Here is a 24,026-nt window from a genome sequence, read left to right as displayed (position 1 = left end):
TTAATGTAGTCCAACTTAAACAATTTTTAATATATTTATTTCATTCGTTTTTGTATTGAGAAGGACCTTTTTTTTTTTCCACCATAAAAGTCACAGCACCACTTTCCTACAAGTTTGGAGGAGGAGCAAAGTCATGCCCAGTACCACCACCTCATGCAACTAGACTGGATTTAATTAAGAGCAAAATCGAGATTTAACGATCTGGCCAGGTCCCGGTCTAGACTTCGGCAATCAATTTCAGCGACCTCAGAGCCGACTCAGTCCCTGACACCCAGATGCCCGAGGCTTCCTCCGCGGCGCCTCGGTGTCTCCCGCGGTAAACCGAGGAGGCTCGACTAACCCGCTGGCCTCTTAGGGGGAGGTCCCTGCAGGCTCCGGGTTCAGACGGCGCCACGTTCAAATCCCTCTGCTAAGGTTTCCACCGAAGCAAGCAGTTTCCTCCTCCGCAAAATGGGAAGAGTAACAGTGTCTCCCTCACGGAGTGGCTGGGAAATTGTTGCGAAGATGAAATCAGATGATTGTAATGTTTCTCAGGCAGCCCTATACCCCAGTTAAACCCGGTCAAGTCAGATACTAGTAGTACTAGTACTAGTAGTGTTTAGGAGTTCCTGACCAGCCTCCTTCTTGCTGCCTCCCACTGGGAATCCAGGTCAAGACGTGGGTCCCTGGCTGTGTCGCCAGCACCAGGGGACGGAGGCCCCGGGCAGACAGAGGTGCAGGGGCAGCCAGGGCTGGGGGCCGAGGCCGGGCCCGGGGAGAGGAGGGACCAGGACCGACGGGCGAGGACGGGCAGCAGCGGCGCAGGGCGCTGGGGGGCGGGGGCAGGGGTCTCCGGCCGCCCCCGGTTGGGGCCCTCCTAACAGCGACCCCATCATCTCTCCGGATCCGCGGGGCAATCGGAGGCGGGCAGGGTGCCGGGAAGTGGCGGTGCCCTCGGCTCCCTCCGGTCCTTATCAGCGCCGGCCGGATGAGCGCGGCGGGGCGAGGGGTTCCGGCACTGGAGCTGCCCGCGTTGCGGGAGATAATGTGTTTGCGGGAGATAAGCGCGGCGCAGCCGCTCGCAGGCTCTGTACACAGACGCCACTTAGCTGTGCAAACACCTGCAGCTCGCCTCTGGCTGGCAGCCGGCGCAGGACCCCGGGGGGGGGGCGCGTGCGACGGTGGCGGTCACCCGCCAGCCGCCAGGATATGGGGTGAACAGTGGGAAGGGGTGTGGAGTGGGCCGACCTGCGCGTGGGTGTCCCTCTGCAGCCTCTGGGTCCCTGAGGGTGAGAGCTGGGTGTGTGCCCGCCTGGCAGGGTGCAGGTGGGTGCAGGTGGGTATCTGAAGGAGTCCTCCTGTGATGTGTGAGCCCCTGGGGTAACAGCCTTCACACCTCGCAGTGTAGCCTCCAGCCAGGCCCCAGGGATCTATCCACTACTCCCTACCAGGTGTCACCCTCCTCTCCTTGGGGACAGGCACCCAGACCCCGAGGGTCTCAGAAGCCGGGAGGTGGGAGGTTGGGGGTGCTCAGGCCACCTGTGTCCTGGCCTGGCTGGATCTGTGCAGCCTGATCAGGCTGCAGAGCCCAGGGCTGTTAGAGAAGGGCTTCCCTAGGAGAGCCCCTGGAAGGTGACCACGCCCTCTGGCTGCCTCCTTCATCCCAGGCTGTCTGTCAGCTCTGCCCCCAAATGCTCCTTAGATCCCTTTTTCCACTCACAGCTGCTTTCGGGACCTCAGCATGCTGCTGGAGGCCACGGGCTTGGTGCCACCACCACCCTTTTCCTTCTTAGGATACCCCATGCCGAGGTTGTCTGAGGGACAGACCATCTTGTCTAGGACAAAATGAGCAGTTGCCCCCAGGCCAGGGAAGCCTACTCAACAGACTGGCCAGAGGCATCGAAGTTGAGCCCAGAATCCAGCTTGGCCCAGCTTCAAGCGTGTCTTACTGACATCTCATTAGCTTGAAAGACTGTCCAGTTCTGTCCAGTCATGCCTGTTTCTGCCACATGCCCCAATCTGCTTTATTTCCCTGTACTCCTGCTTTTGCCAGAACCTTGGCTAAACCTTCTGTTTTTGCCTGACTCCTGCCCCAAAGCCGGGCCCCCAAGTACTAGCGTGCAGGTTGTGCACTGCAAAAGAGCATCGAATCTCAGGGGCACCGTTCCCATGGTAGACATAAAGTAGCGTATGTGAGCACGTGGTGATCTCTCCATCGAATGCTTGATCAGTAACGGGGTCCCCTCTGACCAAATACCACACAGGCACCCAGGGCCTTATGATAGGAGAATTAAGTGGGCAGGGTGCCTGGTTGGCTCAGTCCATGGGGCATGAGACTCTTGCTCTTGGAGTCGTCAGTTCAAGCCTCACGTTGGGTGTGGAGATTACTTAAAAATAAAATCTTAAAAAAATAGTGACGTATTCACCCAATGGAATATTATGTAAGACGAGAATGAACAAGCTATAAACCCACGTAACGACAGGATGAACTTCAGGGGAAACAGAATGTCCAGCATGAGGAGCTGGATGCAAAACACCAGGTGATTCCATTGACATGTTCCAAGTAAGGATAAGTGATTACCCTCAGCAGGGAAGTGACAGCAAGGAGGACAACAGGAGGACTTCTGGGGGACTAGTCATGGGCTCTGTCTCTTCTATTGGGTGCTGGTGACACTGGTGTGTTTAGTTTGTGGAAATCCGTTGAGCTGAATATTTATAGTTACTGCACAATCATGCACGGGTGTACTCGCCAATGGAAAAAGTTGAAAAAAATTTAAAGCACTTATAGAGGGGCACCTGGATGGTGCAGTCGGTTAAGCATCTGACTCTTGGGTTCGGATCCGGTCATGAGCTCAGGGTCGTGAGATCAAGCTCCGTGTCGGGCTCCGAGTCAGGCTTGGAGTCAGGCTCTGTGCTGGGCGTGGAGCTTGCTAAAGATTCTCTTTCTCCCTCTGCCCCGCCCCCTCCCCACCGTTCACGCACTGTCTCTCAAATAAATAAATCTTAAAAAAAAAACTTATAGGACTACCATCTGGATGAATTTAAGCTCTCTGCCACTGACAACTCTCTCTGCCCTGTTTTTTCCTCTCCTCCCTGTCTCCCCCCTTCCATCCCTGGGCCTCATCTGGAAACCCACATCCTCGTTTCCCCTTGGGCTTGCTTCTAGTTGCTCAAGTCGTGGGATTATATTCAAATACCTTTAAAATTTTTTCTTGCTGCTGTTATTAGAGAAGAGAGTGCTTTAAAAGTTGTTTTTTCTTTTCCACAAAGATGCTGTATAGGCAAGTGCCGTCCTTGCACGGAAGTCTTGTTTCCCCCTTGATGGGTTATCATTGGAGATTAGGTCCGGCTGAGAGTGAAGAAAGACTCAAATGTATAACGTCTTACCCTTAAACTTGAGTGTGCATCAGAATCAAGCAGTGGCCTTGTTAAAACCCAGGCCCCACCCCCCAGATTCTGATTCCGTAGTTCTCAGGATGGGGCTTGAGAATGTGTCTTTCTAACAAGTTGTGAGGTGATGCTGTTGCCCTTGGTCCGGAAACCACACTCCGAGAATGACTGCCAGAAATATACAAGGTCTTATTCTCTCGTATAAAAAGCCCAGAAGTTGGCGTCCTGGGTTGGTGTGGTAGTGAATTGTCAGGGATCCAGGGCCTGGCAGGCTTTTTGGTCTGGCTGTCTAAGGTGTGTCCTTGGCCTTATGGTCCAACATGGCTGCTTGAGCTCCAGCCATTAGATCTTCCTCCAGCAAACAGAAAGGAGGATGAAGCAGAAAAAAACAAAACAAAACAAAAAAACCACATACCATTATGGTACCTTAAGATGCCTTGAATGACACTTCCCGGAAATTATAAACATTGCTTTCATTTGTGATTCATTGGCCAGAACTTAGTCATATCTACATAACTAATTGCAAGAGAGGTTGGGACTGTGTGTTTGTTTTCTTATTCTGGATGGCCAGGGTTCAGCTAAGTCCGAGGTTATCTGACTAATGAAGAAGAGAATAGTTCCGGGGACAACCAGCAAGAGTCAGAGAACATATCCCCAGCCACCCCATCAGCCCAGCGCCAGGGAGCCAGACATGCGCCAGAGGCCCGGGCCCAGCTGGTTGAGATGAGGTGACCTCACGTAAGGCAAGTCGCCTTACCTCTTTGTGTCTTATATCTTTGTGAAGTAGAGAGAGGTGTTGAGGTGTTGAGGGCGATGCTTTGGGGCGCCCAGCCACAAAGTGGAGTGGGGGTGACCTCTACTAATGACATTTCCTCCTACCTTTACTGTGGTAGGAGCAGATAAAAATCGGGAGTGTGACTCACAGGTGGCTGAGTACTGTGGGGAGCGTGTGGCTTTTCTCTCTGAGGGACAGACCTAAATGGAGTGTCTGGGGAGTAATCCCCGCCACGTGCCTTGCCAGCAGGGGAGGGAGGTGACCTGGGGGAGAATGTGGTGAGGACTTCGAATAGTCATGGAGGCCATGGACAGTCTTCCTCAGAAAGATGACCCTTCACACAGATTTTGTCTTGCAGACGCAAGGGGTTCACAGATTCCTGAAGCCCATCGAAGGACCTAGTTAAGAACTTGCTGTAGGGGGGGCGCTTGGGTGGCGCAGTCGTTAAGCATCTGCCTTCGGCTTAGGGCGTGATCCTGGCGTTCGGGGATCGAGCCCCACATCAGGCTCCTCCGCTGGGAGCCTGCTTCTTCTTCTCCCGCTCCCCCTGCTTGTGTTCCCTCTCTCCCTGGCTGTCTCTCTCTTTCTAATAAATAAATAAATAAATCTTAAAAAAAAAAAAAAAAGAACTTGCTGTAGGGGGCCCCTGGGTGGCTCACTTCATTAAGCGTCTGCTTCTGGCTTAGGTCATGATCCCAGGGTCCTGGAATCGAGCCCCGCATCCGGCTCCCTGCTCTGCGGGGAGTCTGCTTCTCTCTCTCCCTCTGCCTGCTGCTCCCCCTGCTTGTGTGTGCTCTGTCTCTCTGTCAAATAAATAAATAAAATCTTAAAAAAAATAAAAAGAACTTATTGTAGAGGGGCTCCTGGGCGGCGCCCTCGATTAAGCGTCAGACTCTTCCTTTGGGCTCAGGTCATGATCAGGGTCATGAGATCGAGCCCCGTGGCAGGTTCCCCACTCAGTGGGAAATCTGCTTGAGATTCTCTCCCTCTCCCTCCGCTCCCCCACCCCCTGCTCTCTCTCTCAAATAAGTAAATAAAACTAAAAAATAAGGGGCGCCTGGGTGGCACAGCGGTTAAGCGTCTGACTTCGGCTCAGGGCGTGATCCCGGCGTTATGGGATCGAGCCCCACATCAGGCTCCTCTGCTGTGAGCCTGCTTCTTCCTCTCCCACTCGCCCTGCTTGTGTTCCCTCTCTCGCTGGCTGTCTCTATCTCTGTCAAATAAATAAATAAAATCTTAAAAAAAAAAAAACTAAAAAATAAGAAAAGAACTCTTACTGTAGAGAAAATCTCAGCTAGTGGTGGTTTTTAGGAGCCCCAGCTTCTGGGACGGCAGTTTCAAGAATCGCCCCATTCTGGAGCGGGGTCCGCAAGCAGGAAGACCCCTGTGGTGGGGGCGGGGATGGCTCAGAGACTGGACTGTGGTTTCCGGGGACCTCAGAGCTGGGCGGAGGAGAGAGGAGAGAGGGCAGAGGTGAGGCAGGGGCAAATGGCCGGAGGGGCGAAGGAGGATGGAGGCAGGAGGAGCCATGAATGTGTCGTGCCAAGAAATGGGCGGGTGTGTGGTGCCTGCGCTGGGGGTGGGTAGGCTTAGAACGGGCTTCAGGCCAGCGTCCGTTGGCTGGGGGCAGCATCCCCCCTCATCCTGTAAGGTGCAAGGGGGTGTCAAGGAGATCCCCCCAACCCTAGTTTCCGTGCAGCTGGCCTGGGCCTCAGTCTTCCCGGGAGGCACCAGCAGGGCAGGGGGTAGGCTGTGTTCTGTTTTCTCCTCTCTCCGCTGTCACCTCCCTGCTCCCCGCATGGATGGCGCAGACTGAGTCACACTAATGGCTTTCCACGGAGCCCTCAGAACTAATGAAGCCGCTAATGAGTGATGGAGCAAATGAGTCGACACCACTTTATCACTCCACTGAGGGCCACGGAGCAGGCCACGGGCTGCACAGGGGACATGGAATGGAGTAGGGGTGAAACCTGTCACTTGGGCTGGGCAAGGGAGGGAAGGGGGGAGAGGGAGAAGCAAGAGGTTCCGGGCGAGGGAGGGGAGGACCATGTGTGGAAAGGGAGTTAGTGAGAGCTGTGGAGAGGGATGGGGAGATGCAGGGGGGCAGAGAAGTGGAGAGGGGAGTAGAAGGGGTATGGGAGGCAGGGGGGTGAGGGGCCCCCTCAGTGCTGGGCACCGGGGGAGGCAAAGATAGGAAGGCCAGGCCTTGGCCTTGAGGAGACCACAGTTTGGATGCAGAGGGAGACAAATATATCCATTATTTCATTTATCAGAAGAAGCCTGTGACATGGGCTTTATTATTCCCTTTTTGCAGAGAGGCTCAGAGAGGTCAGGCAACTTGCCCAAAGTCACAGAGCTGAGAAATGCAAGTGAGATTCAAACCCAGAACAGTCTGAATGTGGAATCCATGCCTTGTCCACCACCCTCGGTTTGTGATCATGTGGAAGAGAAGACATGATCAGAAACTGCTAAGAACAGATTACTCTGGGTTGATCTAATTTGCCTCATTAATGGAATTACTTGGTCGGGGGTGGAGGTGCCACAGGCTCCTTGTGTCTGGACTTTAGCAAGGCGCTTGGCAAAATCTCTCCTGACATCCTGTGGACACAGGGGTAACGTATGGGCAAAGGGCTCAATGGTTGGAAGAATTTCTAATTAGATGTGGGGCCGATTCTAAAGGCGGCTGATGGCAGAGCCGAGGCTGTCAGTGGGAGGCCGTGATTCTGGCCGGTGGCACGCTGTCCTTGGTCCTGTTCTTCACGTTTGTTTCTCTTTTCCCTTCCCTTGTATTTATTTTCCATTACCTGGGTAATATATGTCTATCATAGACAAATGTAAACTATGGATAGACAAAAAGAAAGCATCCTGGATCTTTTCAACTTGCTGTGAGCGTGAACATTTTTGGAATGAAAAACCCCTCAACAACAACAACACAACAACAACACAACAACAAGCCCCCAACAAGGGACACTGGGCTGGCTCGGTCTGTAGTGTGTAGGATTCTTGATCTTGGGGTTGTGAGTCGAGCCCCACATGGGGAGTAGAGATTTCTTAAAAAAAAATCTTAAAAAAAAAATCTCAACAAAAGGTAACCCACTGTTCACATTTAGGGTGTATCCTGCCAATCGCTTTATTGCAAATAATAGCCATGAACTGTAGCATTTTATTGGGCATTTACGATGAGCTGGCAACGGCGCTGAGCATCTTACAGGCACCGTATCGTTAACTCATCATACCCCTTTACGGGCAGTTTTATGATCTGCTTTTCACAGATGACAACACCGAGGCTCAGAGATGAAGTAGCTTGGCCACAGAGGCTGGGGGAACGGAGGAAGCAGAGTTTGAACCAGGATTGGCTCGGGAGCGGAACTCTGAGTTTCTAGGAGACCCCAGGCTCTCTAAATGCACCTGGACCCGCTCCGCCTTCCCTGTCCACCTCACCTCCTCCTGGGGGCTGTTTATGCTGGGGAGTCATGAGTCCCCATGCCGCTTCCCTTCTGCTCGTACAGGACCCTCTGGGGACACCACCGAGCTGTGGTCTCCCAGAAGGTGCAGAGCCCATTGGAGCAGAATGTTCTCCTGGTCTTGAAGCAGCAACCCCAGCGGACCTTTCTCCTGTGTTCTTTATACAGGCAGGGGTCTCAGGTTGGAAAAGCCAGGAATTTATTTCATTTTTAACACTTTTTGAAAGCTTACTATGTACCAGGCACTGTGGTAAGCTCTTTAGGGAGAGTAACTTTGAGAAAGTGATTCTAGAAAGCAACATACAGTAAAATGGACTTTTTGGGTTGGGATGCAGTTCTGACTTTTAACACGCGTGTAGATTCCCGTGGTCACCACCACAGGTCAGGATTTGGAAGAGTCACGCCACTCTGAAGGGCTCCCAGGCACTGACCCTGTGCAGTCATCCCTCTCCCTACCCCCTCTCTTCGGCAAGTACTGACCTGCTTTTTATCAACCATAGTTTTATCTTTCTGAGAATGTCCTATAAATGGAATTATACAGTACGTAACCTTTTGAGACAGGCTTTGTGCACTCAGCCTAATGCCTTTGACATTAATCCAATTTATTCTGCATCTCAGTGGTTCATTCCTCTAAATTGCTAAGTAGTAAATACCCCAATATATGAACGGAACGTAGCTTGTTCATTTGCTCACTCGCTGAAGGATATTCGGATTGTTTCCAACTTGGGGCAATTATGACTAGAGCTGCTATAAATACTCATGCTATAAACACACATATGTGGATGTATGTATTCATTTCTCTAGGATAAATGCCTTGCAGTGGGATTTCTGGGTCCTAGAAGACCTAAAGGGTCTCAAGTTTAACTTAAGAAGAAAATACCAATGTCTTTAGACATCTGTCTGACTTGTCCTTCACAATGCGTTGAGCACAGATCTGCTGGCAGCAAATTCCCTTAGTTCTTTTTTTCACTGAGAGTTTTTCTTTTCTTTTCTTTTCTTTTCTTTTCTTTTCTTTTCTTTTCTTTTCTTTTCTTTCGTTTTGTTTAGATTTTGTTTTTAAGTAATTGCCACACCCAACATGGGGCTTGAACTCATGCCCCCGAGATCAAGTCACATGCTCCACCTACTGAGCCAGCCAGGTGTCCTCTCCGTGACTTAGAGTGGATGATTTCTAGTGCTCTGTCTTCAAGTTCACTGGTTCTTTCCTTTGTTATAACCGTTTTGCTATTTGGTCCCATCCAGAGAATTTCTATTTTGGTTGTTTTATTTTTTCCCTTCTAAAATAGCCATTTGTTTCTGTTTTTATATGTTTAATTTAATAGCTGAGACTTTCTGTCTTTTCATTCATTTCAAGAGTATTTGCCTGAAGCATTTAAAATAGCTGCTTTGGGGGGCACCTGGTTGGCTCAGTTGGTTAAGCATCTGCCTTCAGCTCAGGTCATAATCTCAGGGTCGTGGGATCAAGCCCCTCATCAGGTTCCCTGCTCAGTGGGGAGTCTGCTTCTGACTCTCCGGCTGCCCCTCCCCACTCCACTCATGTTTTCTCTCTCTTGCTCTCTCTTTTTCAAATAAAATTTAAAAAATTAAAAAAAATAAATTAAATAGCTGCTTTGAAGTCTTGGTCAGAGTAATCCAGCCTGTGTGTCATCTTGGCATTCGCGTCTATCTGACTCTCCTGGTTCTAGTATGCTGCATAATGCTCACTTGTATCCGGGGTATTTAAAAAGATCATGTTGTAAGAATCTGGCTATTGTTAAATTCTTCAGAGAATGTGGGTGATTTCATTTTAGTAGGCAGCTGACCCAGGTGGCTTCAGGCTGCGAGTCCTGACCAGATTTCTGTGGGTTATCGTTTCAATGTCATTTCAGCGTCAGAGCTTTTGCAGTGGGGTTCAGCTCAGTGCCATGTGTGTAGCACCCAGTGGCCAGTCTGGGCCCTGGGCAGTGGTCTATCCTCGAGTCCAGTCTCAAAACCTTTGGTTTACTGCTGGAGACCAGACCCATTCGAGTACAGCTGAGGGGTGAGCTCAGGAGTTCATGAACTTGGTGAACTTGCTCTTCCCTGTCTGTGATTTCCTTCGTGCGTCTCATTCCCTGGCCCTTCCCTGTTTTGTTCTCCAGTGAGAGAACTGGGGCTTGAGTTACCCTGCTCTGCTGCACACCCCCTGGGACTGTGCCTGCATCCAGGCTCACCCCACCCTCTTGGGAACACAGCTCTTTGATCAGAGGGGGCCGTTCCCCTCCCTTAGAGTTTATGGTGTGTATGTGTCGGGGGCTTACCACGGCCACCATCATGGAATTGTCTGGGGGCTGGGGCAGGAGAGAATGCAGAAGGGAAATCCAGGGATTGCCCTGCTCTCTCTAAGTGTTGGGCTTGCCTCTTCTCCCCCTTCGAGGCAGAACCAGAGTGACCTCTCTCTTCACTGCAGTGCCCGTTCTGGCTCCTGGGCTGTCTTGCGTCCCGGCTTCCTTCCTCAGTGCGCCCAGTGCTCTTTGCTTCCCCAACTCCCCAGGTGGCTGCTCCACGCAACGCTGTTCAACTTGTAGAGCTGCGTTCAGCAGGAGAGACTGCGCGGCCTGGCCTTACTCCAGCTCACCTGGAACCTAAGCGCTTTTAAAATTGTCACAGCTGGGGGCACCTGGGTGGCTCAGTCAGTTGGGCGTCTGCCTTTGGCTCTGGTCATGACCCCAGGGTCCTGGGATCGCACCCCTCATCGGGCTCTCTGCTCAGTGGGGAGACTGCTTCTCCTTCTCCCTTTGCCCTCCCCGCACTGATCGTGATCTCAAATAAATAAATAAAATCTTAAAAAAATAAAATGGTCACAACTGTACAAAGTCATACTGTTGTCATCTACACCTGACAGATGACGAAACTGAAGCACGCAAAGGGTGAGTAATTTGTCCAAGGACACAGCTTGTAAGAGGCCAACCCAGTCCTCCTGGCCCCGGAGTCTGTGTTCTCAGCCCCTTGGTCTGCAGCCTCGGAGGCAGGTGCACGCTAGCCCTGCGGGGTGAGGTCTGGTGCCCCTCCTGTGGTGGGCAGGGCCCCAGGTCACCCAGCGCCTAACCTGCAGGGCGGGCCAAGGGAGAGCGCAGAGTGCAATGGGACAGGAATCCACTTTTGCCTTTAGGAGTGTGTACGTGTATGTGTGTATACTTGCTTGTATATGCGGTTGCAAAATCATGCAACCCCTGCAAGTGAGGGGGTGGAGTCATTCGTTCAGCAAGTATTGCTCCCTGCCCCCCCACCCTGTGGCATCCCCCAGCCCTGGGGATACATCAGTGAAGAAAACAAAGACCTCTGCCTTCAAGGAGCCCATGTTCTAGGAATGTCTTAGTCTGTTCAGGCTAGTAAAACAAATGACCACAAACTTGATAAAGCTTAAGCAAAATTTATTTCCCACCATTCTGGAAATTGAGAAATCCAAGATTAAGGCACTGGTAGGTTCAGGGTCTGGGGAGAAGCCCTTTCTGATTCATAAAGACGGTTCTTGCTATGTCCTCACGTGGCGGAAGGGCTGAGGGAGCTCTCTGGTATTCCACTCATGAGTCCTCATGACCTCCTCACCCACCAAAGGCCTCACCTCCTAAAAGCATCACATTGGGGGTTAGGATTTCAATATACGAATTTTCTTTTTTTTTTTAAGATTTTATTTATTTATTTGACAGAGAGACACACAGCGAGAGAGAGAGAGCACAAGCAGGGAGAGTGGGAGAGCGAGAAGCAGGCTTCCTACTGAGCAGGGAGCCGGATGCAGGGCTCGATTCCAGGACCCTGGGGCCATGACCTGAGCTGCAGACAGATGGTTAACCGACTGAGCCACCCAGGTGTCCCCTCGATATACGAATTTTCAACACAACACTTGGTCTGTCGCAAGTAGGCAGACAATAAACGTAATACATAAGTTATGGTAGAGTAGGATAGGAAGTGGTAAGTACTGTGGGAGAAAACAGGACAGGGAAGGAGTATCGGGAGCACTGGGGGAGAGGGTTGGGTATGTATGTATTGGCACGGAAGGAACCCTGCGATGTATCATTGAACGATAAATGTAAGCCAAAACACAGTCTATACAGCATATCCCATTTTTAAATTTATGGATAAAAATGGGTCCTACAAGCCTTAAGGAGGAAGGGCTCCTCACCCGCATGTTTCACGTGGCTCCCTCCTACTCCACGGGAATACACAGAATAAAGTTGAACCCTTTCTGAAGAATCTCTTCATAGTTACACCCCAGTTCCGACACGTGCCGCCCGTTCTTAGAGCTGCACGGCTCTTTCTTCAGACTTCCAAAGAGGCATTCAAGTCAGTTGTGCTGGGAAACCAAGATTTCCAACTTAGCCTCCCGAAGAGCTGGAAATTCTGTTCGCAGAGCCAGAGATCCCTGGTGATCTGGGGGTTAAGTCAAGGGCCAGCTACTGATTTGAGCTCTCTGTGCTTCGATTCCATCTTCTGCAAAAATGGGGCAAATAATGTTTGCCGTGAACACTCAGTTAATGTGTGAGAAGGCCCGGTATATTGGAAGCACTTGAGAAATGTTGATGCACGATTTTGGCTCTTGAGGGGACACTGAGTTTTAGTTGACTGGGAAACATCCAAATGGATACGTCTGGCACAGAGGGTGACATGGGTCAGGAGCCCAGCAGAGGAGCATGTGAGAGAGCTTTGGGGCTTATTGGCAGAGGGGGCTGTGGCATAAGAAGAAATATATATTTGGTCTTTGTCCCCAGTTCCTGACACAGAGTTCCTAAAGCCCTTGGCATTTTCTGGGTGAGAGGAGCATCTTTCATTTTAAGGAGGGGACTCTTGTGAGTGGGCCCCTACATAGCTTCAGGAGGGCGACTGGTCACCAGAAAGACCAAGCCTTGATAGGAAGCCTGGAACTTTCAGCCCCACCCCCAACTCCAAGGAGGGCCGTGCACGACAGCTCCACAGGACAGAAGCTTCTGCCCTCGGGACCCTTTGGCACCTTGCCCCATGCACCTCTTTCTCTGGCTGCCCATTTGTGTCCTTTATAACATCTTTTATAATAAACCAGTAAATGTAAATAAAATGTATTCCTGAGTTCTTGGAAATGTTCGAGCAAATTATCAAACCCGAGGATGGGGTCGTGGGAGTCCCAGACTTCTAGCCAGTTGGTCAGAAGCCCTGCAGGCCCAGGACTTTCGATGGCATCGGAAGTAGGGGACAGGACTGGGGGCCTGGGCCCCTGAGTGGTGGGAGTGATGCTAACCTTAGGTAGTTAGTGTCGGAATTGGATCAAACTGTTGAGCCCCGGGACGCGTGGGTGGCGCAGTCGTTAAGCGTCTGACTTCGGCTCAGGGCATGATCCCAGGGTCCTGGGATCGAGCCCCGCATGGGGCTCCCTGCTCCGCTGGGAGCCTGCTTCTTCCTCTCCCACTCCCCCTGCTTGCGTTCCCTCTCTCGCTGGCTGTCTCTCTGTCAAATAAATAAATAAAATCTTTTTTAAAAAATTGTTGAGCACCCACTTGGTGTCAGGAGAATCAGAGAATTGGTGTTGAGGTAGGAAACACCACTGAATTGGCTAAAACCATGGAGGAAGATGATATCCTCATGGCGGGGACCACATATCCTAGGCTTCCTCCTAGTGAGGAATGGCCATGCGACCAAGTTCTAGACACCGGGGTAGAAGCAGAAGTCATGTGCGCAACTTCCCCCATGAGACTTTTATTTTTTTATTTTTATTTTTTAATTTATTTTTTTTTAAATTTTATTTATTTATTTGACAGAGATAGAGACAGCCAGCGAGAGAGGGAACACAAGCAGGGGGAGTGGGAGAGGAAGAAGCAGGCTTCATAATGGAGGAGCCCGATGTGGGGCTCGATCCCATAACGCCGGGATCACGCCGAGCCGAAGGCAGACGCTTAACCGCTGTGCCACCCAGGCGCCTCCCCCCCCCATGAGATTTTTAAAAGGAAAATGCTCGCCCTCTACCTCCTCTTGACTCATTCCCACGAGCGGGCATGTGAATGTGGAGAGATGAACATTCTCCCACCATACAGATGAATGCAGCTGTTTCCGGGTAACAAGATAGAAGGTGCTGGGCTCCTTGGGGGTCAGAGCCGCTACCAGAGGCCCCCTACCTCTGGGCCATCTGCCAGCTCGGACCCTTATACGAGAGGGAAATCAGCCTCAGTGGCAAGGATGCTACCGTTATTTGGTCTCTATTAGGGCAGCTGCACCAATACTTTAACTCAATATTCTCACTTGTTCACTGATTGATAACCATTTCCTTGGAGCACCATGGGAGACATCCGGGGTCACAGATATAGGGTCTCACATGGCCTGGCTTATCATCATCTCTCCCCCAGAATCACACCACTTTCAGAATCTGAGTTTCTGTACCGGCCGCACAGGCTTCCTGTGACTGTAGGTCCCTGAGACGTTCCAGACTCAGACGGGAGGCTCATCCCTAGAAACGGGAGCATTTACGTAGCGGGGGGCGGGGAAGTGCACAGGTCTTCTTGGCAGGGGCTGGAACCCAGGGCGCCTCACAGTTACCTGGTTCGAGGTTTCACAACACACACCAGCATTTTCTCTTTATTGATTTAGAAAATTCTTTATTCTTTTTCCCTTTCCTTCCCTCCCTTCCTTCCTTCCTTCCTTCCTCTTCATGCTGGGCATGGAACCCAATGTGGGGCTTGAACTCACAACCCTAAACTGAGTTCAAGATGCCCCAACTTTAGGGGCGCCTGGGTGGCACAGCTGTTGAGCGTCTGCCTTCGGCTCAGGGCGTGATCCTGGCATTATGGGATTGAGCCCCACATCAGGCTCCTCCGCTATGAGCCTGCTTCTTCCTCTCCCACTCCCCCTGCTTGTGTTCCCTCTCTCGCTGGCTGTCTCTATCTCTGTCGAATAAATAAAATCTTTAAAAAAAAAAGATGCCCCAACTTTATTAATTCTTTATTTTTATTTTATTTTTTTTTAATTTTTTATTTTTTTAATGACAGAGAGAGCTCAAGCAGGGAGGGGAGGGGTGGAGGGAGAAGGAGAGAGAGAATCTCAAGGAGGCTCCACACACAGCGTGGAGCCCAACATGGGTCTCGACCTCATGACCCTGAGATCATCACCTGAGCCGAAATCAGGAGTCAGACTCTTAACCAACTGAGCCACCCAGGTGCCCCTTTATTAGTTCTTTAAATTATTAAAGTGATAGATACACCCTACAAAAACACTCAAATTCAAACTATACAGAAAATAAGTAAACTGCTGGAGATGCTCTTGCTTAGATATAAGCAGGACTGGGTCACTGGCCAGTCTTTAGAAAAAGCTGGCCGAAGTGGGCAATCATCAAAATAGAAACATACGTGCCTTTGTCATTTTGTTTTGACTTCAAACATATAAATGCGCATTTAGGCACCAGGCTCTCTTTGGGTCCCGACTCGAGTTTTCCTTGTCTTCCTTGCACCAATCACTCCCACAACCCATCCCCCGTTATTTCCAGTACCCTTAAATGGGGTGGGAACGTAAGGACACAAGTGACACTATCTCGTGTAGAAGCCGCCTAGATTTTTTTAGAATTTTCTCTGAAGAATTTCTAGCTATCCTTCACACCTCATTCAACATTTTGGCAAATCTCTGTTTGCTTGGTTCAAAGCAGCCAACTTCGTCTTCAAGGAAGTGATTCAATGAACTCACATTTCATCAGTTTGTGTAATATTTAATTGAATTACGTGACAATAGGATTATAGAATTACAAAGACAAGTATACCTGGCTGAAACAGGCGAGAGATCCAGCTGACTCTTGGTAAACAGGCAGCCTGACCCGAGGGGACCTGAAGTAACTGCTTGTTGAGACCCAGGGTCAGCACGCCGTGGTTCCATGAACCTGTTTTTGTATACCCTGAGTACCAATGGTTTCACGAGGGGTGGTTTTATATCTTTAAATGGTTGGAAAAAATCAAAAGGAGAACATTTCTTGACGTGAAAATGATGTAAAATTCAATCTTTAATATCCACCAATAAAGTTTTATTGGGGCACAGGCACGGCCATTCTTTTTTTTTTTTTTTTTTTGCATAGTTCTATGGCTGCTTTTGTGCGACAGTAGCCAAGCTGAATGGCTGAACAGAGACTAGACTAAATTATTTACTGTTTGGTCCTTTACAGAAAGGCTTTGCCAATACCTGTTCTGGAGAGAAGCCTGAAACCTGGGAATGCACCATGCCACAGGGATCTGTCGCCGCGCTTTACAGAGGGACCGACGACTTGGGGTAAGGGAAGGTTTCCCAGGAGAACTCCGGCCATCAGCAGCAAACATCCTTTCTCTCTTGGCATGACTACTTCCCAGAGTCTCCCCCTAGATTTAACCAGAATCCACGGTGTGACGGTTTGAACCATTTCTCATTGACCTCCTTCACTCACCCACGGTCCCCGTTGCCCATCAGAGGGCTTTGTGCACAGTGACAGATCCTGGGAAGCAGAGAGTGGCCCTGTCTGCTCCCCTACCATTAATCCAAGTGGCTGACAAAGCTTCCTTGAATGCAGCTAATGTCCCTTTGGAGAGATGGCCATTTCTCAGCAGTGTCACCTGGTCATTCTTCATTCTCTGCTTCATTCCATGCAAAGAACCGGAGTGTTTTTAGGTAACAGGACATTTATGCTCACGACAAATGAACAGGCTTGCATTTCAAGAGGCACTGTCACGGTAGCCAGTGTTTTCCTGGGCTGCGGCTGGGAATCAGGTAGCGTCGAGAGTTTCACATGGGCTAAGGAACGAGCTGCTTTCACAGTCGGAGGGCAGACAGATCCACCGCCTAACTACCGCTGACGTCCATTGATTTTCCACTGTCTCCTCCAGGGGATTTTTTTTTTTTTAGCTAGAAGCAAGGCTATCTGGACAGTCTGGACAGAACTGGGAGTTGTCCTTGGGTGAAACATGTGTAGGATATCTGCACCTGTGAGGAGTGTGTGTGTATGTGTGTGAGTGTGTGTGAGTGTGTGAGTGTGTGTTTGTGTCTGCACCACCATCACGTCTTGGCTGGATTATTGCAGTGGGTTCCTAACTCTGCTTCTGACCTTGCCGTCCTACAGTCCATTCTCAACAGAGCAGCCAGGATGCTTCCTTTATTTATTTATTTATTTTTAAAAAGATTTTATTTATTCGACAGAGATAGAGACAGCCAGAGAGAGAGGGAACACAAGCAGGGGGAGTGGGAGAGGAAGAAGCAGGCTCATAGTGGAGAAGCCTGATGTGGGGCTCGATCCCATAACACTGGGATCACGCCCTGAGCCGAAGGCAGATGCTTAACCACTGTGCCACCCAGGCACCCCAGGTTGCTTCCTTTAAAACCCAAGTTGGGGGACCCCTCGCCGGCTCAGTTGGTGGAGCCTGTGACTCTTGATCTCAGGGTTGTGGGTTTGAGCCCCACGTTGGGGGTCAAGATTACTTAAAAAAAAATCTTTATAAATAAATGAAAAAAATAACACCTAAGTCCGACCATGTCACTCTTTGGACTGAAGCTCTCGTGTCATTCTGAGCAAAAGCTGAAGTCCTTACAGCAGCCTGCAAGGCCCTACGTGATCCAGTGCCTGGCTGCCCCCCTGATCTCTCCGTCTCGCTGTCCCCGCTGCTCACTCCACTCCAGCCACATGGGCCTCCTTGCCATCCTCAAACTGCCAAGCACACGCCTATGTTAGGGCCTTTGTACTTGCTCTTTCCCCTGCCTGGAACGTTCTTCCCAAGGTAGTAGCCTCGTGGTTTGCTCCCTCACTTCCTTCAAATGCCATCTTATAGGTGAGGCCTTCCCCAACCACCCAACATAAAATAACCCACAGCCCAGTACTCTTTGTCCCCCTTACCCTGACTTTTCCCTATAGCACTCATCATGATCAGACATACTATGTGCTTTCTTGTTTATTTATTGATTTTCTCTTTCCTGCCATAAGAACGTAAGTTCCATGAGGGCGAGGATCTTGCCCGTTTGTTCACGGCTCTGTCCTCTGTGCTTAGCATGGTGCCTGGCAGAGCAGGGGCTTAGGGAGTGCTTGTTGAAGGAGACTGAATCTCTCTTGCCGCATGGCAATCTGCTGTCCATAGAACCTTGAGCATGAGGCCTTGTTGAGGGTGGAAGGCGGTGGCCTAGCATGGTATGTCAAAGAGAGCCCTTGTGTGTGGGAAGTGGGGGACAGTGGGCAGGCAATGGGGTGGGGTACAGAATGCTAAGCTTCTGGGGATGAATGCCATGGGTCATCCTATCTTGATGAGTGGCCCTTGAGCCCCCTTGGGCAAGGAGAATTCTCAGTTGGGGTCCAAGTTCCTGGCCTCCCTGACCCCTGGAGTGGCCTTATTAGGTGTTCTGAGAATGGGGCTCAAGGGAACCCCAGTGATTCTGTCCCCCCTATCCTTTGAGGACAAGTTGGAGGCACGTGCTGGTCCCAAGTCCACAATAACAATTATTTTGAAGTTTCCCCTTTCACAGATATCAGCCCCCCACCTCCCAGACATGTCTAATAGCAACTGAGTCATGGGTCAATGATGGTGGCGGGTGTGTGGGTGGGGGTAACTGAGCCATTGATTGAGGGCTGAGACATCGTCCCCACTAATGAACCAGTTAATAAACTCTTCAATGAGGAGGTGGTGATTAATGAACCAATCAGCTTGCCCTGTAATTGGGAAGTGGAATTGGAGGGCGGGGTGGGACCAGGGGAGGTTTGTAGGCTGTGGGAGGCTGGCTCCTGGTCCCTCTCACAGTCGCTCTAAAGGCAAATAGGGAAGCAACTTCTTTAGGGGTTGTACCCTGAATCCAGGCCTTCCCCCATGCCTTCTGGCTTCTCTACTGTTTCTCCTCTGCTCCCATCTATCCTCAGACTCCCCGCTCCCCAAGGCATGAGAGGCCATCAGTTCCCTTTGGGCGTTTCACGATCACTGTCATCTCTCTCTGCTGGGATCAGTACACTAGAAACCCCCCGTCACCACCCCAGCCAGGGCTGCAGAAGAGCAAATGGCCCCCACTCTCAGATATCTCTGTCCCCTTCAGCCTGCAGGGTCCTTGTCTAGGCCCTGACCCCTGGGATCACAGCTGCCCCAGCCAGCCCCCCCTGGCTGTCCTCTCCATCCCGAGGTGAGCACCTGCCTCTGTCTTTCCACAGCCTCTGGAGGAGTGTCCTTTTACTTTTGCCATCTGCTCCCCCAACTGGACCCAGGCTTGTCCCTCTGTGTTCCTCTCTGTCTCTGTGTCCTGGCAATTCCCCAGACTGGGCTCTACAGGGATAGTGGCATGCCTCCTCCCTTGGTGATACTGCTGCCCGGGGATACTGCCGCTCCCCTCCCCTCAGACTGGGGATCCCCAAGGATACAGCCATGACTCCTCTGAGACTGGGGGTCCTGGAGAGCAGGGCTGTGCCCTGCCCCTCAGGTGAATGATTTTTCTCCTCCCTCTGAGTATAGGGTCCAGGTCCCCTCTTCTGCCTCCGCGCTCAGCGTGCTGCCCTAGCCTTTCTCGGGATATACAGGGCCCGTGGGGCCCGACTGGTTGGTAAGAAGCCATTTCCGGAGAGTGCGGGTGATTGAACCTATAAAAAGATGATTGAGGGAGCCCTAGACTCTCCACCTTGAAAGAGCTCTAAAAATAACACCCACGGCCATCTGTCCTGGAGGGGGGAGGGGCTGGCCCCGAACCAAGATGGCGCCTCCTGCCCTCAGGGGCTGATGGGATGCAGGGAAGCACTAGAGGCTGTGGCCAGGCCGGGAGAAAGGGAGCTGGAAAGGGCTTTATGGGGAGACTCCCCAACAACCCTCTTTTCCCAGTGGGGGCAGGTGGGTCTGATGTGGTGGGCCTCTCAGAGAGGTTAGCAGGCCCCCAAATTAGCCTCCCCTTGCCTGTTCCCAGCCTGACTTCTGAGCCCTACGGCTATTCCAGGGAGTGAGCCATCCAGGCTCTTCCTGGGGTCTACCCCAGCCCTTTTCTCTGGTTCGAATCCTGGGTTCCCTCCTCTCTCAGACCTTTACTTTCCTCATCTGTAAAATGGGAATAAACTCACCTCATTGGGTTGTGAGCAATCCTGTATGACCAGTGCACAGTAGGCGCCTAATAAACAGAGTCCCTTCCTCTTTCTTTCAAAGGCCCTGGGTGAGGATCTTCGCCCCAGAGCCCAGCGGGGACCGCAATGGGCTGGGGACAGTGGCGTGTGCTTGGGCAGCCCTGGCATCGCTTAACCCCTGAAAACACCAGTGCCCTGAATGACACCTGGATGGGGATGGGGTGCGCTGACTTGGAAGGGATCTCTATGCCGGGCCCGGTTGGGCCCGGGTCTGTGTGCATTAGGCTAGAAGCACAGGTGGCAGACTCAGCTGCTTCTGGGGGTGGGGACTGGCCTCTGCCTTCTCTCAATTCTCTCCCAACTCTTTAACAGAGAAGGGACATAGTGGGGTGTCCAGAGAGGCCTCTCTTCTAGGACATCATAAACAGCAGGTCAAGAGCCAAAGTCATAGCTCCTACCCCGCCTCCAGTAGAAAGATTGTGCCACTCCTCGGCCCCTCTCCAAGGAACTGCAGAGCGAGGGCTGCAAAGGTTGCCTTTTCCATGGACCAGTCACAGGTCCCCCTGGCTGGAGGTAGTGTCCAGCCTAAGCTCCTCCTTCCCACCCATGGGTAGGCTAGGGAAGATGGAATCTTATCCCTGGTCGTAGGGGCTGCCCCACGAGTCTAGATACAAATGTTTCACCCCTCAGGAGGCTACACCTGCCGTTGGGGGGCTGTGGGGTGAAGATGGGGTTCAGATTCTGTCCAGAGTCTGAGTCTGAGTCTGGTGTCTGCCCCCTCATCTCCTGCAAGGTGGAGACATCACGCACGGTCTGGGTGTACACTCAGTGATCTGGCGGGGGTGGAGGCAAGGAGGAGGGCGCCCTCCCCACCCCTCGAGCTCCCCCTCCCCCTCGGACTCTCCCTCCCTTTCCAGGCTGAGATATAAGCCCCGCAGGGAAAGTGCTGAGCAGAGGAGGAGGCCACAGCCCGACCTGCAGCAGTCCAGCCCTTGGGACTCCTTTCGCCTTCCACCTGCTCATCTCTGCTTCTGGGGCTGTCGCCGTGAGTGGCCCGGGAATGGTCTGGTGCGGGGGAACCTGGGCAGTTTTGTGGAGAAACTGAGGCTGGGATGGTGAAAATTGGGGCTGAGCGGCCAGCATAGCCCTCTGCCTCCTGCTACCGTTCTGGGCAGTACGAGTAGGGGTTGGGGAGGCCGGCAGAGCTTATGCCTCTCGGACAGGGAAACCGAGGCAGAGATGGTGCATCAGGGCCCGAGAACACAGAGAGCCGGTGGCTGAGCCTTGGTCCGGCAGTAGCCCTGCCCAGGCCGGGGAGCGTGGGCCCGACGGCAGCCTCAGCCTCCCGCCGCCGTCGGGTGTCGAGGCTGGGGATGACCCACGATCCCTGCCCCCTCAGATGGTGACGGTGCGCAGGCCGTGGCCCGCCATGGCCACAGTGCTGCTGGCCCTGCTTGCCTGCCTGGGGGCGCTGGTCCACGCCTACCCCGCCAAGCCGGAGGCTCCCGGCGAAGACGCCTCGCCGGAGGAGCTGAGCCGCTACTATGCGTCGCTGCGCCACTACCTCAACCTGGTCACTCGGCAGCGGTGAGCGCGTGCGCGGGCTGGGCGCGGGGTCCCCGGGGTCCCCGGGGTCCCCGAGCCCCGCCCAGGGGCGCGCCCGTGCCTGACCCCGCCCACTCTGACCCCGCCCCCAGGTATGGGAAACGCGACAGCCCGGAAGCGGTCCTCTCGAAACTGCTCTTCCCCGACGGCGAGGACCGCCGGGTCAAGTCACGGTAAAAGCGCCCTCCCTGCCACCCCCCGGACACACATCCTGTCCCCTAGTGCTCTGTCTGGGATGTACGGCCCCACGGAGTCGCCCCCCCCCCGGCCCCGCCACCTAGCGCTGTCCCCCGGTCTCGCCTCCCCAGATCCAAGGCCCGGCTCTGAACGATTCCTTTTCCTTTCCCTCCTCCAGGCCAGAAGGCGCGTACATGTGGTGACGACCCCAAGGGCTCCTGGGAGATACGCTAACTACACCGACCTCATTTGCATGGTAGCTCCAGACCCCGAAACCTGGGTTCCTCTCCCTGCCTGCTGCGCCTGGGGGATGGGTGCGGGATGGGGTCTTCATTCCATTTCTCCGTGTCCCCAGCCCCTGGGCTGGAGGGCTGTGTGTGGTCTTTCCCTGGTCCCCAAATAAAGAGCAAATTTCACTGAAACGGAATGTGTGCGTTTGTATTTCCTTTCCCTTCTCCTTCGTGGAGGTGGCCCCCAGGGGGGAGTGGAGGGTGGAGGCATCGGCCAGAAGACCGGGCGCCACAGACAAAAGGCTCCCCAGGACAGGGCTGGGGCAGAGTGGGGAGCTCTCTCTGCTCTAAGAGAAGACACTAAGGCCCAGTAGGGGCGGAGAGGATGGAGCCGAGCAAAGGACCCTCTGTGGCACTCTCCAGTCTAGCGGAAAGTGGGGTGGGATGAAAGTTCTCGCCAAGGGACGGGGAGGAGCAGGAAAAAGAATTGCAAGAGAATAGGGAGGGTGGAAAGGAGCTTGCTAGGTGGCCTAGGAGAGCAGATAGGGACAGAGGTGCTCCAAAGGTGCAGGTGGCTGGGGGCAGAGATGGGATCCAAGACCGGACTGTGGAGGAAGTCATTTGGGGGCTGAGGTGGGTGTATGTGTGCTGGGGGAGGGGTCATTTCTAATGTCTCCTCTTCCCTGGGCAAGAGGTGCAATGGGAGTGTGGAGGCTGCCCTTGCCCTTAGCAACTGCCCTCCCTCATATTGCTCAATTCCCACTCCATGGATAAGCCACTCACTGTGCTGTCTTGGTGACAAGGCAATGGGGACACCCTCCGGGGTACCCCCACCCCAATTCCCTTGATTAGACACTGAAGGCTGAAGGCACTGTGGGTGTTTTAAACTGGAGTCTGACCCAAATCCCTCACCACTCTGTACCTAGGACGGAGGAATCGCTGATCTTCCCTGATACCCTTCCTTCCCAGCCTCTTTCCTCCAGGAAGCCTGACTTGATTGTCCCTGATCTGCACTCTTCCTGCCCTCTGTGGCAACCCAGCTCTCATGGCCACTGCTCTGATCTGTCCATGTCGCTGTGCCCGGTCTCCCTTCTAAGTCTGAGGAACCCCTGAAGGAAAGGCCTATGTCCCCCCACCCAGACACAGCCTCCCCAGTCTGTGGGCTCTCCTGGGCCTCTAGGACAGCAGGACATGCACAAGCCCAAGGAGGGGAGCTGGGCAATGAGGAGGAGAGTCAGGTTGAAGCCGAAGCCCCAGACCCAGAGCGGGTCAGCAGGTCATGAAGGCTGGGTGTGGCACTTCGGAGGGTCGGAGTCTCGCAGGACTGTTTGCAGTTAGGTGGCTGTTGGAGGAGAAGATCCTAAAGCCGGCTTTGTCATAGCTTCTCCAACACAACCTGCCCTAGGGGGCCTGGGGCTCTGATTCCTATCCTCTCCTGTGCTGCCTGCCTCAAGGTAGGGCAGGAGTGGGTGAAAGGGAGGCAGGTCCGGGGCCTGGGGCACATCATAAGCTATGCGGACTCCAACGATGCTCAAAGCCTTTGTCCGAGCCACTCCCCTGCCTGCAGAGCCCTTTCTCTCCTTTCCAGTCTGGAAAACGTCTTCAGGATAGTGTTCACCTCCTCCCAGAAGCCTTTCCTGATTTCTCAGGGTGGAGTCAGTTTCTCTGGTTCTCTGTCCCCATTGTATTGTCATTATGTGAGACTGATTCACTTCCCAGGTCATTTTGCCCCTTCTCTCCTCCAATCCCACTCCCTCTGCACCAGGGGTGGGAACACGCAGCGGCTGGCGTGAGCTTTGGAGCTTTGGTTCATTTTGTGGTCAGAGGAGTGGAATGGTGTGTGCCTGTGTTGGTGTCCACGGCACCCTGTCTGGCGGTCTGCCTGGGAGGGCTTCGGGCAGTTCGAGGCTGAGGGAAGAGACCCCTGGTATGAATTATGCGCGGACCACAGACAACTTCAGTTCGCCCTCTCCGGTTGACCATCAGTGACATGGGTTCACCTCCCATTCATTTGGAGGAGTGTTGAGCCAGTGGTTAATCCACAGCTGACCAGACTCAACCAGCATTGCCACCGAGAAGCCTTAGATGTGACATTAATGGTGACAATAGGTACCTTTTGAAAGAAGCACTTAGTTAAGTGCCAGACACCAAGCTATTTGTTTTACACATGCCGTATTGCTAGAATATTGATTTGGCTTTTTAAATAGAGGCAGAATGAGCAGCGGCTTAAACAAGACAGCAGTTTATTTCTCTTTTACATAAAACTCAAGTGACATCTGGGGAGTCCGCAGCTCTGTTCCACAAGGACGTCCTAAAGCCCGGGGTCCTATTCTGTGACATCCCCATGTCGTCCTCCTTGTGACTGAAGACGGCCCACCATCACCACCCCCGTGTTGCTTCCCCGGGAA

At 52.6% G+C, this 24,026-nt stretch overlaps 1 protein-coding gene across 1 annotated transcript in view; it reads left to right on the top strand.

The window, feature by feature from the left end:
* Positions 1-21,804, top strand: part of PYY (peptide YY) — a 38,934-nt gene extending 17,130 nt beyond the window's left edge. The window contains exons 6-10 of the mRNA XM_034639919.1: positions 15,734-15,837; positions 20,524-20,651; positions 21,006-21,193; positions 21,304-21,384; positions 21,567-21,804. Of these exons, the coding sequence (XP_034495810.1) occupies positions 21,006-21,193; positions 21,304-21,384; positions 21,567-21,591 (294 nt within the window). The 5' untranslated portion in view covers positions 15,734-15,837; positions 20,524-20,651 and the 3' untranslated portion in view covers positions 21,592-21,804. The remainder of the gene's footprint in view (positions 1-15,733; positions 15,838-20,523; positions 20,652-21,005; positions 21,194-21,303; positions 21,385-21,566) is intronic.
* The last annotated feature ends 2,222 nt before the right edge of the window (positions 21,805-24,026 follow it).

This window comes from Ailuropoda melanoleuca, chromosome 13 (assembly GCF_002007445.2).
Source record: "Ailuropoda melanoleuca isolate Jingjing chromosome 13, ASM200744v2, whole genome shotgun sequence".
NCBI lineage: Eukaryota > Metazoa > Chordata > Mammalia > Carnivora > Ursidae > Ailuropoda > Ailuropoda melanoleuca.
This window is presented reverse-complemented; position numbering and strand designations above follow the sequence as displayed.